This window comes from Panthera uncia, chromosome A2 (assembly GCF_023721935.1).
Source record: "Panthera uncia isolate 11264 chromosome A2, Puncia_PCG_1.0, whole genome shotgun sequence".
Lineage (NCBI taxonomy): Eukaryota > Metazoa > Chordata > Mammalia > Carnivora > Felidae > Panthera > Panthera uncia.
In genome coordinates this window covers 162,644,435-162,661,173 of record NC_064816.1, presented here as the reverse complement: position 1 = coordinate 162,661,173, position 16,739 = coordinate 162,644,435, and the positions used below count along the sequence as shown (strand labels likewise).

The 16,739-nt window shown below is 46.3% G+C and overlaps 1 protein-coding gene across 6 annotated transcripts in view; it reads left to right on the top strand.

Moving 5' to 3' along the window:
* The window catches only part of ESYT2 (extended synaptotagmin 2), an 81,192-nt gene extending 67,793 nt beyond the window's left edge, over positions 1-13,399 (top strand). For all 6 annotated transcript variants that reach the window (XM_049642213.1, XM_049642211.1, XM_049642212.1 and 3 more), the window contains 8 exons: positions 316-402; positions 2,468-2,617; positions 4,346-4,731; positions 5,883-5,981; positions 7,766-7,897; positions 9,560-9,665; positions 10,471-10,520; positions 10,617-13,399. In XM_049642213.1, the coding sequence (XP_049498170.1) occupies positions 316-402; positions 2,468-2,617; positions 4,346-4,731; positions 5,883-5,981; positions 7,766-7,897; positions 9,560-9,665; positions 10,471-10,520; positions 10,617-10,662 (1,056 nt within the window). In that variant the 3' untranslated portion in view covers positions 10,663-13,399. The remainder of the gene's footprint in view (positions 1-315; positions 403-2,467; positions 2,618-4,345; positions 4,732-5,882; positions 5,982-7,765; positions 7,898-9,559; positions 9,666-10,470; positions 10,521-10,616) is intronic.
* Positions 13,400-16,739: the final 3,340 nt, after the last annotated feature.

Genomic DNA, 16,739 nt, shown 5'->3' with positions numbered 1-16,739 from the left:
CTTCTAGCATTATGTGGTCCCTGGGAAAATAGTAGAACAAAGGCCAAACCAAGCAGATGAACTCTTGTCATTGGGATGGGCTCAGAGGTTGAGATTTCATAACTGTCAATTTCCCTGACACACTCTAAAAGCTTTGGACTGTCTCCATCTTTGAACACTTTTCACAATTAACACACAGCACATGCTCAGCAAATAAGTGTCTTGGAATTTAATTAAAGTCCTAAGCTTCCAAACACAATAAATGAATAACCACAGTCTCGGTAGCCCTTTTCCACAGAAAATACCACAGAGCTGATACTTGGTTATTTCTTTCAGATTCGGTACAAAACCAATGAACCTGTGTGGGAAGAAAACTTCACCTTCTTCATTCACAATCCCAAGCGCCAGGACCTTGAAGTCGAGGTATTTTATTTGCATTTTTTTAATAGGTTTGTTGAAATATAACCAACATACAAAGAGGTGCCCAGATTTAAAGAGTACAGTTCATGGACTCATCACCATAATTGATACATCTTTGTCAGATTTATCCCTAAGTATTTCATACTTTTTGATACATAATTTTTTTCAGTTTTCAACTTTTGATTACTAGTATCTAGAAATGCAAATGATTTTTGTATGTGGATATTATATTATTGTATTTGATTATTCTCATAGCTTTTTGTGAATACTCTAGGATTGTCTTCTACCTGGTAGTCACGTTGTCTGCTAATTATGTCACTTCTACTTCTGTGTGTCCGATCTGGGTGCCTTTCACTTCCTTTTCCTGCCTCCTCTTGCCCTGCTGGGCCCTCCAGCCTCTGGAGCGAGTAGACCCCTTCCCCTCCCTTCCGACCTCAAGGGGAAAGCCTTGAGGTTTCACCATTAGGTCTGTTGTCTAGGAAGCTTCCTTCTACTCCAGCTGCTAGTTTGCTGCGTGTTTTTGTCATGAATGGATGTTGAATTTTCTCAAAGGCTTTTCTGTAACTATTTCTATAACTATTTTCAATAACTATTTCTATAACTATTGAGATGATGTTCATGTTTGTAAACATGGTGGACTATATTGTTGATTGTCGAATGTTAAACCTTACAGACCTTTGTTTGGGGGTAAGTTCCACTTGGTCATGATGTAGTATCCTTTTTATGTATTCAATGTAACTTGCTAACATTTTGTTGAGTTTTTGTATCTTAGTCATGAAGGATCCTAATCTGTAAGTTTGTTTTTTTCTCAGGGTAATGCTGTCCTCCTAGAATGAGTTGGGGAATGTTCCCTTCTTTGCATTTTTCTAGAAGAGTTGTGTAGAATTGGGCTTTCTCCTCACGTGCTTCAAGAATTCACCAGTGAAGCCATCTAGGCCTGTACTTTTCTTCATGAGAAGGCATTTAAATACAAATTATATTCCATTCGTAGATATGGATTTATCTAGGGTATCTCTTTTTTTCTTCATGATTTTTGATGTTTATGCTTTAAAAAAAAAAATTATGTTTATTTTTTGAGAGAGAGACAGAGTGAGAGCAGGGGAGGAGCAGAGAGAGAGAGGGAGACACAGAATCTGAAGCAGGCTCCAGGCTCTGAGCTGTCAGCAGAGCCCGACGTGGGGCTTGAACCCCTGAACTGTGATATCATGACCTGAGCTGAAGTCAGATGCTTAACCGATTGAGGCCCCCAGGCACCCCTGATGTTTATGTTTTTTAAGAAATTCATCTATTTCATCTAAATTGTTGAGTTTCTTGGCACAACATTATTTAGAATATCCCTTTAATGTCTTTTTAATGTCCTATAATAAACATTAATAAACATTAAAAAAATTTTTAAAAGAAGTCAGATGCTTAACTGGCTGGGCCCCCCAAGTGACCCCACAGTGCTTTTTTGGTGCTCATTGTAGCTGTGCAATGAGGAAATGAGAGATTCGTTGGAACCTCACTTACTTACTGTAGCATTCTGTGTCTCTAAGAGGTTTTCTACTGTGTCCGTCATTTATGAGAACACTACTTAGAAAGAGATGGCTGAGATATTTTTTAAAGACTGGGTTTTGGAGGAGCCTGGGTGGCTCACTCAGTTAAGCAACCAACTCTTGATCTCAGTTCAGGTCTTGATCTCAGGGTTGTGAGTTCAAGCCCCGTGTTAGGCTCCGCTCTGGGCATGGAGCCTAGTTTAAAAAAAAAAAAAAAAAGACTTGATTTTGGACATTTCTCCATTTTTTTGTATTTTTTTCTTTTAATGTTTATTTTTGAGGTAGAGATGGAAGCCTGGTGGGGAGGGGCAGAGAGAGAGAGAGCGAGAGAGGGAGGGAGGGAGACCCAGAATTGGAAGCAGGCTCCAGGCTCTGAGCTGTCAGCACAGAGCCCGACATGGGACTCGAACCCACAGACCGGGAGATCATGACCTGAGCCCAAGTCGGCGCACAACCGACTGAGCCCCCCGGGCTCCCCTCTATATTTTCTGTCTTGACCCTTCAGAGCTAAATGTGTTCTGTGTGTTCTGCAGGTCAAAGATGAACAGCATCAGTGTTCTCTGGGGCACCTGAAGATCCCTCTCAGTCAGCTGCTTACCAGCAATGACATGACCATGAACCAGCGATTTCAACTCAGTAATTCAGGTCCAAACAGCACTCTGAAGATGAAGATCGCCCTCAGGGTACTGGAGTCTCATGCATCGATTACAGGAGTGGATGGGGGGGGGGGGGGGGCTGGCTGCCTCCTGGGTGCTGCTCCAGAGTGTAGTGAAGGGCATGGGCCCTCGTGGAGGATGACCGCGGTATAGCTGCGAGCCTGGGGCCAGGAAGGCACTTGTCTGGGATCGAGGAAACCACTGCTGACAACTGTAGGCGCTCAGGGGAGAGATAATTGAGGCTTGGACTTAGACATCTGCCCCAGCTGGTATTTCCAGATTGCTTGAGCAGGCCAGGCTAAATTCTCAAAGGTCATTCAGGAGAGAAAATTTAATACAGTTCTTCAAGATGGTAGAAATTACAAACAGACTTTTTGTACAAAATAGACAATGACTCTTGTGAGTGCCTGAGGAAATGTTCAAAATAAAACTGGCAAATGGATTGGAAAATGCTAAAACTCACTAATTTTTAAAATGCAAATTAAGGGGCGCCTGGGTGGCTCAGTCGACTCTTGGTTTCAGCTCAGGTCATGACCTCACGGTTCGTGGGTTCTAGCCCCACGCCGGGCTCGCTGCTGTCAGCACGGAGCCTTCTCTGGACCCTCTCTCTCCGTCTCTCTCTGCCTCTCCCGCACTCATGTGCACGGGTGCTTTCTCAATAAATAAACATTGTTTTAAAATAAAATAAAATGCAAATTAAAATGAAGAACCCACTTTTTAAAAAATCCAAGCAACCTCGGTCTGTGGAGGGTTCAGTGTTCATGATCTCTTTGCACTTGGTTCCAAGTCTGGAGATAGGCAGTTTCTGCAGAAAGGACTGCAGTGTCTGCAGACCACGGGTCACGGAGCCCCTTGGGCCAGGAACCCGTTCTCTGGAGATCTGGCCTTCAGTAAGAAGACAGAATGCAAAGAGGCCATGAACATAAAGATGTTTGCTGCAGCTTTATTTTTTACAAGGAGGGAAACTTGACACTGTTGCAGCGACCCGGGAGTGCAGGGTTTTGGGGTGTGGGCTCTTGTTCAGTGGAATGTTGCACACCTTACCACTGACTGTGAAAAGCCAGCGAAGTGAAGGGTTCACGTGCTCACACAAGCTGAAGGACATGAAGGCCGTTCCGGCATTCATGCTGGGTGTGTGCAGTAGCCCACTGGGGAGGGGGCCCTCACCTCTCATCCTTTCTTGGGGGCGCGCGGCTCAGGCTCGCCCAACAATGACATCACCCCCACAGCTGTGCAAGAATGCACGCAAACGGAAGAGGCCCAAGGGAAATTATGTTTACGTCATGGAAGCGATGATTTTGATGAAACTTTCCTTTGTCTTCTTTTTTTTTTTAAATGAGAACTAAGTCATTTTTTAAATTTTTTACATTTTTATTTGTTTTTGAGAGCGAGAAAGAGCACAAGTAGGGAGGGGCAGAGAGGGAGAGGGAGACACAGAATCTGAAGCAGGCTCCAGGGTCCGAGCTCTCAGCACAGAGCCAGATGCGGGGCTCGAACCCATGAACTGTGAGGTCAAGACCTGAGCTGAAGTTGGGTGCTCAACCTACTGAGCCACCCAGGTGCCCCTCCTTTTTCTACTTACCATAATGTGGCATCACTCTAATAACAGAGTAGCTGGACATATAGACTAGACTGTTTATGATGTTTTTGCCAAGTTTTCAGTAGACATTGGCGAGTGAATACATCTAAAGCCATTCATATACCAGGCCATTCTAGTGTCACTGATTTTAATTTTGTGTTTGTTTCCACTTGCAGATACTCCACCTTGAAAAGCCAGAAAGGTCCCCAGACCACCAACACTCAGCTCAAGTAAAGCGACCCTCTGTCTCCAAAGAAGGGAGAGAAATATCTGTCAGATCTCACGCGTCCGCATCGCCGGGCTCCGGTGACGGCAGCACGGCCCCGTGCACACCAGTCGTCGGGGGCAGCGATAAGCCTGGCGTGGAAGAGGGGGCCCAGCCTGTGGAGGCCAGCCCCCAAGGCCCACGCGACCTGGGCAGGAGCTCCTCCAGCCTCCAGACCAGTGCCACCTGCTCCCCCAGCCACATCTCCGTTAAGGAGCCCACTCCAAGCATAGCCTCAGACATATCCCTGCCCATCGCCACCCAGGAGCTTCGGCAGAGGCTGCGGCAGCTAGAGAAGTAACCAGACCCCTCCTTTGTCCTTGTCCAGTCAGAGCACACGTCTCGTGCTAACGTCGTCTTGAGTTAGCCAAAAGAGCCTGAGGTGTCCCTGCCCTTTTGCTCACTGAGTGTTTGCCTTTTAAAATAAACCTGCCATTTCTAGGACCTGACTAGGGACCAAGAAGCAGTGGGGTTCGGGGTGAATAGAAGAGGGTCTGAGCCCCTGTGTGCCCGTCCTCAGACCAGGAGGCGGCACCTAGAGCTGATGCTCGCTCTTCGTGCCGTGGTTGTGTCTGTGTTGGAAGAACAAGTCCTGTTTGCTCAGCACCCCCTTACTACCACCGGTCGTGTGTTGTCTAGTCTTTGGATTCATACTTGTGCTCCTGGGCTCTTCAGAGAAGGAGGAAGGCAGCTTGCAGTTATCATAAGCTTCAGGCGTTAACCTCTTCCCGTCAGTGGAAGGAACGAAGTGGCCCTTTGAAGCTGTTCTTGCTGTTTGTTGTTCCGAGAGGTGTGTCGAGGCATAGGAAGCGGAGGCAGAGATGAAACGCACTCCTGGGGGTTGAGGAAGTCACACGCGTGTGACCCACACTCAGCATGCTCTCTCCTGCGTACTTTCTCAGGTTCAGCGTTCAGAAGAAAGCAATCAGTCCCTTCCTCTCTTGCTCTAGGAGGAGATAGAACTTTAAATAAGAAAGCACTTCTCTCAGGAGCTAAATTTGGGGAGTAGCCGGGATGATCTTGAGGGACGTTGCACCAGGGCAACCGTTGGCGGGCTCGGGAGTCTGCGCTTCAACCCTGAGAGAGAAGCTTCCTGAGAGAGGCTGCCGGGAAAATCAGAGCAAGCAGTGCACGTGGGGCTTTGAGGGAGCACACGTAGAGTTGGGTCCTTACAGGCTAGACGTTGCTTTGCAGAGACCACAGAATCGATGTTTGTAATGAGGACATCTCCTGAGTGTCCTTTTTACCATGGGCCCTCACTGGGAAAGCTGTCAGTTCTGGATAATTAAGTTATGTTGAAACCTTATTTGAGATATGAGTTTGACTGGTTGATTAATAGAAGTCCAGATTATGCTCAAGTGCGTGGGTAATTTGATTGTTTTTGTGCCAGTTGACTCACTCCCGTTCAGTTCTGAGGAGAGCTATAACCTCTCGCTTTGTTTCCCCAGTGGGACGACACTGGGGCAGTCGCCCCTGGGGCAGATCCAGCTGACCATCCGACACAGCTCGCAGAGAAACAAGCTTGTGGTGGTCGTGCACTCCTGCAGGTGAGCTGGGCCCCCGGGAACCCCCAGGTGGGCTTTAGATGAGAGGCCAGTGTTAGCTCTGACATCACTAAACAGATGAACCCATTTCATTTTTGAAGGACAAAGTAATGATGTTATGCTACAGACTTAGTATTCAGTGCTGCATTCTTTTTTTGTTCTTGACATTGTTTCTGTTCATAAACATTTTGGTTGCTTTGTAATCCACTCCTTTTTTTAAGTTTATTTTTATTTGTTTTGAGAGAGAGAGAGAGAGAGAGAGAGAGCAGGGGAAGGGCAGAGAGAGAGGGAGACGGAGTCCCAAGCAGGCTTCACGCTGTCGGCACAGAGCCTGAGGTGGGCCTGGAACCCACGAACTGTGAGATCATGACCCGAGCTGAAATCAAGAGTCGGATGCTTAGCCCACTCAGCCACCCGGTGCCCCTGTACTACATCTTGAACTGCTCTACTGCAGTTTATACAGCATTCCATATGGCTGGATGTTTAGATTGTCCAAGTTACATGTAACATGGTAATGAACATATTTTTCTCGAAGTGTCTCTTTGAGATTAAATTTCCAGGAGTAAGTTTTTGTCAGTAATTCGGAGGATCTCAAAAGGTTGATGAGATCATGACAGGTATTGCCAATAGTCTTTCAAGACTATTTCTGGAACATGCCAGCTGGCATTGGTACCCAGGGTACAGGTGTATCTTCTCCTGCCCCCATCAGGAAGTTTATTGTGCAGCGTACTGATTTAGTAAGTGTAACATGAGCTGGCAGCGTTGCTTTAATTTGTCTTTGATTAGTGATGATGCTATGGAGCCAACTAATTATTTCCCTTCTGTGTGACTTCTCTCAGTAGTAGTTAGGATATAAATGTACGGCATAAGTATTTGGATCTTATTAAAGGCTGTTAGAGGGGCGCCTGGGGTGCTCAGCATTTGACTCTTGGGTTGAGCATTTGACTCTTGATTTCAGCTCAGGTCATGATCTCACAGTTTGTGAGTTCAAGCCTCACGTTGGGCTCTGTGCTGACAGCTCAGAGCCTGGAGCCTGCTTTGGATTCTGTGTCTCCCTCTCTCTCTGCCCCTCCCCTGCTCATGCACGTGGGTTCTATCTCTCTCTCTCTCTTTCTCTCTCTCTGTCTCCCAAAGTAAATAAATAAACTTAAAAAAAATAATAAAAGGCTGTTAGAAACATAGGAAATTATATAAATGTAGACTTCAGTTCTGAACCTATTTATTGAGCACCTTATACATTCTTGCTGTGAGATAATTACTGTTGTAGAGGACTCTCAGCAAATAGTCCCCTAACTAGATTTTCAGGTTGATCGGTAAGTGAATAATTTGAAGTGGTTGCATATAATTAACTCCCAGACTCTGTTTGGCTCAGACCAGGTGTCCGAGGAGAAGAGCAGCATGGGTTGCACAAAGGAGGTGAAAGGTTTAGGTGAACGAAGGGCACAGAGTTGGGGGAGCAGCCTGGCAGCACTGAGGATGGGGTTTCCCTTGGTGTGAGGCCAACCACATCCCCTCCCACTGGGAGAAGCTGGACATTAGAAACAACAGCTTCCGTTTTCAAAGCAGAGCAAGTATCAGGATGTCCCCCAAACTCTGGGCTCAAGAAACGGAGGTGAAAGTTGCGTCCGCCAACAAGCTAGCACAGGGTGAGGACAGAAACTCACTTTGTTCCTTTCTGCTTCTCAGTGGTATAGATAAATATAAATCGAAGTAGGAAGCTTGAACGTGATGCTAACGGTCATTTTCCTAGATTCTAATATCGAGTGTTCTCTGGTTTGTGTCGTAAGAAATCTCATTGCCTTCTCTGAAGATGGCTCTGACCCCTATGTCCGCATGTATTTGTTACCAGACAAGAGGAGGTCAGGAAGGAGAAAAACACACGTGTCAAAGAAAACACTGAACCCCGTGTTTGACCAGAGGTATGGTGCTCACTCAAGATGGGTAGGCTGTCGAATTCAGAAATTAAAAAAGGCTTGATCAAATACCTTTGAATGACTAATGCATTTAAACCAACACACTGTTGGGAAGTATCAGTGAAAAAACTCCAGATTAGCACACACGGACTTGTTAACATAAATAAATGAACATTTTGAACTTGGTCTAGAAGTGGCTACACATAGTAAGTTCAGGCTGTACACACTGTGGAAGGGAAACTGGTGATTGTGGACCTCGCGGAACTTCCATCCTGGGCGGTTGTATCTATTGATTTTTCTGACTTATAAATAAAAACTAAGAATTCAACAATAAGTATATTTTAAGTTTATTTTAAATAACAATAAGTCTATGACATCTTAAAATACAACATTCTTCTGAAAAACAACTAGTTTCCAAAACAATAAAAAAGTGAAAAGAATGGCATTATTGTCTGACATTTTCGCAGATCCCTTTAATGGTCTGTCTTAGTAGAGGTCATATCTGCTTCTGCCATCGGTGCTGATCTCCAGAGAGCACCTCGAGGACCTCCGGGGGCCTTGCGCCACCCTTAAGAGCTTCAGTCTGCAAACTCGTTACCTTACGTTACAGTGTCTACAGCTAAAAAAAACCAACAGCATTTTGGGAAATCATATAGTCAAATGGTGTCACTTTTGTTTACATTTATCTTTAAATGGACTGGTTGTTTCTCATATGTTCACGCCAGCAACTCTTTTTAAATCACAGAAACTGACAGGAGGTGTGCACCAGTCCCTGGTGTGAGCACATTTTGACAGTGTTCTCACTTAGCCGCAGCCAAAGTTAAGGATTCGGAAATGCCCCTCCGCGCCCCCTGCAAGTCTGGGATTCTAGCTGCTGAAGCTCCCTGAAGGCTGGTCACATTCCAGCCACATCCCTCCCGGGCCTTAGGCCCTCTGCCCTCTGGTTTGCCAGAGACCCTGACTCACAGTGGCTGAACTCCAGCCAGCTTTGAGGACTTGGTTCCCTGGAGGCATTTTTGTTTGTAGCATCTGACTTCGGCCATTAAAAAGTGCACTGCGTATCTTTTCCCTTCCATGAAGCTGTATCACATACTACTATTCTTTATTTCACTCACCCCGGCTTTGTAATCACTGCTGTTTAGTCTTTTGGCCTGGATGAGAAAACCAGTGGGTCCTACCTACATCCACAGTCCCCCATTGTAACTACTAGGAAGACTCAGGGCAGACATTCAAAGAACACCCGTCCCCATACATGAGGGAGCCACAGGCAGTAGGGTCTTTCGCATACTTAGTGTTGTTTTATTTGATTTTTTTTTTAATTTTTAGTTAAATTTTAGTTGACATGTTACTAATATGTTAGTAATTAGTAATATTAATGCAGTGTTGGTTTCAGGGGTAGAATTCGGTAATTCATCACTTACATACGGCCTTTCACATACTTAGGAGGCCAGAGTCTTTGGTTATGTTTGCAAAATAAGGGAAACAAAAATTGTTTTTGAGTCTTCATGAAATGCCAGATCCAAACATTGAACAGAACTCAATTTTATAATAAAAAACAGCATAACATTTAGAACTGTCTTGTAAGCAGAAAGGTTGTTTTTTGGTTATAATGAGAATACAACAACATTATGGAGAAATTTAAGGGAGGTCCTCTTTTTCCCGTGTCAGCTTTGATTTCAGCGTTTCATTACCAGAAGTACAGAGGAGGACGCTGGATGTAGCAGTAAAGAACAGTGGTGGCTTCCTGTCCAAAGACAAAGGGCTTCTTGGCAAAGTAAGTTTAAAAAATAACCGTGATCGGTTCCTATATCTTATAAACATTAAGCACGTACCCAAAGGGCATTGTTTTAGACCATACTTAAATCAATGGAAAGGGGGGGACTTCCTCTCTGATTAATGCTTATTTATAAAATAGTGGACCATGAAAGACCATGACATCTAAAATATGAGTACATTTTGAAAATTACTTTATTTTCATTGTTTTTACATAATCAGATTATTGGGCATGTTACTCACACAAATGCTGTGAACGTAGAGTTGAAGAAAAGATTAATTTTTTAATTAAAGAAATGTTGAGTCACATTGAAAGAAAACATGAAGGAAAATATTCTCTTGCAGTTCCGCCTCCTCCACTAACCAACTATTCTTTTTCTAACAAATTAGTGCCTTTATTTCTCTGAATTTATTCTGGTCTTTGTCAGAATTCACACGTAACTCTTGCATAAGATTATATATTCTTTAACATTAAATGTACACAGAGGCTGAGTTAGGGAAGAGGAGTTTTGAATTATGTACCGCTTGCAGATAATCCGGATCCACTGTGCTGGCACTAATGGAGTGTGAGCCGATATCCCTGTAAATTATCAGCACTGATCCTTCTTCATAACCGAACTTTGAGAGTCCTGGATACAGGGCAGAGCTCTTGGATGTGATCGCCATATCATTCGTGGGGGGTCATCAGGGTCAAAAACATTGACAGGGAGAGACTCAGAATAACACAGTGGGTTCCATACTGAGGCAGCAGGAGGTCAGAGAGATCGGGGCTCCACCCGCTGTTACAGGTGTCGTTTAACCCACAGGTGTTGGTCGGTCTGGCGTCCGAAGAACTGGCCAAGGGCTGGACCCAGTGGTGAGTGTCCCAGCACGGACGAGCCCCGTGTGTCTATTCCACAACACTTTCCCCGGTTGACCACATGTCTCTTGTCATGTCCCCATGCACCCCTAGGTACGACCTCACAGAAGATGGCACGAGACCACACGTGGTGACGTAGTCCCTGCCGGGCACGAGGAGCCCCCCCCCCGCCGGTGTGCCAACCACCTTCGTGCGCTCGCAGCGCACCCTCCCACAGACGTACCAATATTGTTTTTATAATTTCAATGTATTTAGTTATACATATCTTAATAGTTTTATAAAACATGTTGACGTTTTAGGCATATTTGGCCAATATTATCATTAAATTTTATATGTTTAATTTCCTGTAGTATTTGCCGGTTATTCTAGCGTATAATAGGGTAGTAGTTAGTTACCGTGTCGCGTAAGGCTGTATGTCCGTTGTATCGACGAGGAAGCAGATCTATGTATATGCTTTACTGTTGCCTTGTTTTGTACATCGCTGAGGTACACTCTGCCATGTAAATAGACTATTTTTTATAATCTCTACCTGCTGGTTTGAACTCTGAAGAACATGGATTAAGGAAATATATTTTTTTTCTAAGACTTATTAAATTCTTATGACACATAACCATTTTGTCTTTGCAGGAAAAGTTCTCAGTGACCAATTTTGTGGTATTTTTCTTTTTAAAAAGAAAAGCTGAAAGATTAAATATTAAATAAGTATAGTTCTGCCCATCACGAATGAAGAAAATATTCAAAATATCACCACTTTTATAAATATAAATATGTATTTTTGAGAAGTCAGATGAAGTGCTTCTAAGGAAAAATGTGTAACTGAGTAATACATAATACTAAGAGGATGTCATGTCATCATGGTGCACGAACTTGAAGTTTCTTCCATTAAATGTCTTAATTGCTTGATAGAATGTATTCATGAAATAGTACACAGATACACAGTTATACTTCCTAAAATACAGCCCAAATTTTCAGTGTTAGCAGTTAGGCTATTGTGAAATAGTCGGTCATAAGGTTTGTTAGTTTTCAGTGTTTTCCCAGCCTGTGAAGACAGAGACAGGCTCGCGTGGTCACCACAGAGTTTGTGGGGTGGATCTGGGTAAGGAGGAAGTTGTTTTAAACCAACAGCTCATTCATTCACCTGTCAGTGTGACATCATAGGTTGACAGAACCCCTGAGGTGGCCTTGGCTTCCTTTTGCCCAACACAGAGGCCACTCTTGGGGCCACAGGGTTCCAGCACGGCGGCTGGTGATTGTAATTAACCGTTTCCGGGGTTTCCTCACTTTATGCCGTGACTGACCTCAGTATCGGGATATTGTTATACAGTTTCTGTTTTGGAATATGTTTTCCTGTCTAGATTACTAAAAGCATGTTTTACATCCTCGAGTCCCAGACCTCTTGGGGGTTGAGGCTCCGTGGCAGTGTCTAAGCCGTGCTCGCCTGTGAGAAACACGCACGGACTCAGAAAGAGTTTTCAGTATGTTAAGCTGTATGGTGCAAATGAGTCCTTAGCTATCAGAACATTCTGAAATCATGTGTGAGGACATTGGGGAAATCGAGCTTTGTGGTTGAAACTGGGGATCTTACCATGAATCCCTCCACGGACTCGTGGGCGGCCCGTGTGACCAAACACACCAAAGTGCCTGTGGTGGATACTGGTTGTTACCTTGCGTACTTCTGCCTGCCAACAGATCTTACCCTTCTTTTAGTTCACACTTTAAACCGGAGGTTTATGTATAATGGAGCCTATAGCCTCACAACACAGTTCATGTAATCATAAAGACCAGTGTAATCTCCCTGCTTCCTACTTGATGGAACTTCACTACAAAGCCTCATTATAAACCATTTCCCATGTTAATGTACAGGAGGAAATGGATGAATAGATTGGTGCCCACAAAACATTTAACTGCGGTGGTGTTTTAGCAGCGCGATAAAGGCAGGTAATTACTTAATAAACCTAGTCGTCGGTCCATGGTATTAGATTTATTGAAGATTTTTTTTCAGTTGAGTCTGTCGAAGGGCCTCTGGCATAATCTATAAAAAGGGAACGACCGCTCACTGGGATTTACAATACCAGTAATTTTTACCAACATCCTGAACATCTGGGTTTTGCCTTGTGCTCACCTTGCGGTATGTATTCACCTTATGCAGCGCTCTAAGCAATTAGGCAAAATAAGTACAAGGAAGAGTATAAAGCCAGTGGCAGCGTGACACCCGCCTTGTGCCGCAGGGACGGAGGAGCCTGGAGATGGACCTTGGCAGCGGGCTTCCTTCTCTTTAGAAGGAAAGGGACGATTCTGAGGACGTAAAACAAAAAAACCTTTCCAGGTGTGATTCTGTCCTTCACGGCCAAATGAGCGGTCAGTGGGAAGCTGTGGTATTCCGTGGGAAGGACTGAGAATTCCGCTCACGGCCGGACTCCGCACTCCAGGGTCCCCAGATCGGCATCCCTGCTCCTTAATGACCGATTCGTCTAGGAAAAGGGAACGTTAACTTCTCTGTATTGAGCCGAATCAACGGGAGGAAAATTAACTTACACAGATTTGAGTTCTGTTTGTCCATGTGGGTTGCTTCTCCTGTGCCTTAGCGTATGGAAGTGTGACGCCGGTGTTTCCAAGTCCCAGATCGTTGCTGTACTCACGGCAACTCTGTTCTGTGCTACGAGATAGTGTTCGTCAGGAGGTCAGCCCTTTTTTCTTCAGGAACCGAAGCTCAGTGGAGACCAGCGTATATGCGTGTTTATACTCGGGCTGTCCGCCACTGCAGATGGAAAACGGCGGAGGGGTTGTTTTAATTGTTATTAGAGAATGTCCTTTTTGATCAACTAATTTTACATGACGGTGCATGTATTTATTCAATAAACTCTTACGTTAGCTCACTTGTGATTTGTTTTTCCTTTGTCTTTTGAAATGAAATTTCTAACGTGTGGTCAAATAACTTGAAAAGTAGTAAGTAGATTCTTTATACATGCTATTTGTGAGTTCTTTCATTTTCAAAGGAACATCAGGTCGCTGATACTCGTCCTCTTGTTCCCATCTTGGCTCTTCTCTGCCTGCCTTGGACTCGGAGGCTTGGAAACACCCGTCTGAAAGGCCATCGCGAGTAGAAAACGACGGTCTTTTTGTGCGCTTTGTAAGCGGAGTCCTGAGAAGAGCGGACGAGAGGCTGGCTGAGGCAGGAGGGGGAGCCCGGGAGGAGCCCCCCCCCCCCCCGCCGCGGGGCGCCCGCGGCCACACGCCTGGGCCTCCGGTTCTCCAGCCAGACCGTAAATGCGGACGGACGCAAGTTTTAGTCCCAGTCCCTCTTTTAAGGTTTACTCTGCATTCTGCTTGACAGCCCTTGACAACTTGGTGTCCACGTTGATGTCTGCAACGCGGACTCTGCTGCTGGCTCAACACCCGCTAACCCGGCGCCTCCTTGTTAGCCCTCTGCACTGAGGGGCCCGCGGTGTTTCTGTCCGGCTGCCGGTGTCTGTCCGGGAGCTTGAGGTGGCGACCTCGGCCGTCCCTCTGCCTCCCTCCCAGTGCAGACCCCAGGCCCTTCGGTTCAAGTCGAGAAGACGTCCGCTTTGCTAGGAGCCCACGGCCCCGCCCGTGCTGCCTGCCACCCCCAGCGCTGGAGCTGTGGCCCCTCCCCCTGCACCCTCCATGCCGCAGGCCGGGCGGTCTTTGAAAACACGTCTCTAACTCACTACCGCTCTCCCTTGCTCTTGGAATAAAGCCCCCCCCCCCCCAGCATACCATGCCCTGAGGCCTTCCCAGCCGTATTTCCTTCCACGGTGCCGCCCACCCCTGACGCTTCCTCTCGGTTCCACAGACTTCCCACCCTCCTTCCCATCAGTACCCCAAACCTGCCTTTCCCCTGCCCCTGGCCTAGCTGACTCCCACTGCCCTTCACTTCCTGGCTTGGAGTGGATTTCCCCGGGTGTCCCGAACCAACACCCCCTGCCCCCGTTACAAGGCCTCTCAGCACTGTGCTGCTTCCAGTCATAGACTTAGCATCACTGCAGTGCGTTGCTTTATCTTTTTTACAGCGTATTTTTGAGAGGTAGAAAGGATGGGAGAGGGGCAGAGAGAGAACCCCAAGCAGGCTCCATGTTGTCAACGAAGAGCCCGACACGAAGGTGAGATCACGACCGGAGCCGAACTCAAAAGACTGACGCTTAACCCGCTGAGCCACCCAGGCGCCCGTGGTTCTGCTTTATTGAAAACCATTTCCTGGCTGCGCTGTCAGCTCTCAAGGGCACAGATCGTAAGGGTGTCACCTAAATCTTTTTCTAGTTGCTTATCACTGTGAACGATCCGATGTTGAATAAACTAAGGCTAAAGTCTGGCACAACCTTAACGTTAATTTGTCTTAAGTTTCCACTTAAAGACAAACACCTATTGACAGTTTTTAGTAAAGTCTAAAGAGAAAGGTACTGACAAACGTGGAAAGGAAAAATACTGCAACAAAAAGCCAACAGTATAATCATCTGAGCAACAGTTGAGCACAAACGTAGGGAAGGAGCCAGGAGGTCTACCTTTTTTGGTGTTATTCTGGAAACCCTGGGCAATGTGATATGAAAAGAAAAGAGAGGTTACATTTTGTATGGAGGAAGTCTTTTTTCTTTCTTTCTTTTTTTTTTAACACTTTATTTTTGAGAGAAAGAGCACAAGTATGGGAGAGGCAGAGAGAGAGGGAGGCAGAATCCAAAGCAGGCTCCAGGCTCTGAGCAGTCAGCACAGAGCCGGACGCGGGGCTCGAACTCACAAACCGTGAGATCATAACCTGAGCCAAAGTCAGACACCCAAATCGACTGAGCCACCTAAGCGCCCCAGAGGTCATTTTCAAATACAAGATTGTCTGCCTGTAAAACCTAAGAAAATAACCTGAAAACTTACCAGCAAGTATTTAATAAGAGGCCAGTCATAACATAAATCTCTGTGTCTCATACATGATTAGTAGCTCCTAGAAAATGTAATGAGGGGCGCCTGGCTGGCTCAGTCGGCGGCGTGTGTGACTCCTGATCTCAGGTCGTGAGTTCGAACCCCAAACTGGGTGTGGAGATCACTTTAAAAAGGGAAATATAATGAGGAAAAGTCACGCAGCGGCCTGGGGGCTACAATAGCAGTGGGAACTGCGGCCAAGCAGGGAGAGCACAGAGTGAGTTTAGAGCTGCCCCTGAAAGCCGCATCGTCAGGGAGCCAGTTGGCCCGTCTGGCTCCTGGGAAAACCGTATCAAAACCCATCAGTGGCAGTTCCGCACCATGGCGGCTGCTGGGGGCAGTGTACCAGGTTGGCGAGACAGTTGAAAGAGAAGTCTAGGAAATGAGATGTGCACAGAGGGTTTTGAAGAACCCAGCATCCCTGGGGCACCAGGAGGGGGTGGGCATCTGCAGAGCTGTGCACGGAGAAGGCCTGGTCCCTACGCATCTGAGGAAATCTGTCCCCAGTGCTTAGCTGAGCTACACGGCCAGCTGAGCAGAGACCTCGGAGGCAGCACGTGACAAGGCAGCTTTCGGAAACTTAGCCCAAGAAAGTTGCTAAGCCAGACAAAGTCGAAGGAGAGGGATCTCGTTTACAGAGTTGTCACGCTATTATTATTTTAGATGTCCGGTTTTCAACAGAAAGCCGTAAGACGTGTAAAAGCAGTGGTAAAGGATGGGCTGTATTGGGGGAGAGCGGTCCGTGGAAACCGTCCCTCGGGAAGCCCAGATGTTGGGCCCAAGTGGACAGAGACCTTGAATCAGCTTACAAATATGCTCAAAGAAACAAAGTCAAGGCAAGTGTGAGAATAATAAAGAGTATCAGGAAAGAGAGAAATTATTAAAAGGACTAAACAGAAATTCTGGAGTTTATAATAAATGAAATACAAACTTACTAAAGGACCTCAACCGTAGATTTGAGCAATCAACAGATTGGAGGCAGGCCAACAGACCATGTATGGGGAACAGAGACGCCCGCAGGAGGGAGTCTCGGGGTGGGGGGTGGCGAGCAGGGCCAGATAGAACGCTTGGGAGATCCTGCCCGAACCGGACGGCGACACACGCACGCCACGTAAGATCCACGTGAGGGGGTCTGGCCGAGGCACTTCATGGTCAAACTGGCCAGGACAGTCTGAGAGCGAGAGAGACCGTTCTTGTGCAGGACTCCTCTGTAAGATAACCGCTGGTCCTCACCACAGGCCGTGCATGTAGGCCGGCGCGGGGTGGGGGGGGGGGGGGGGGGGGGGGGGA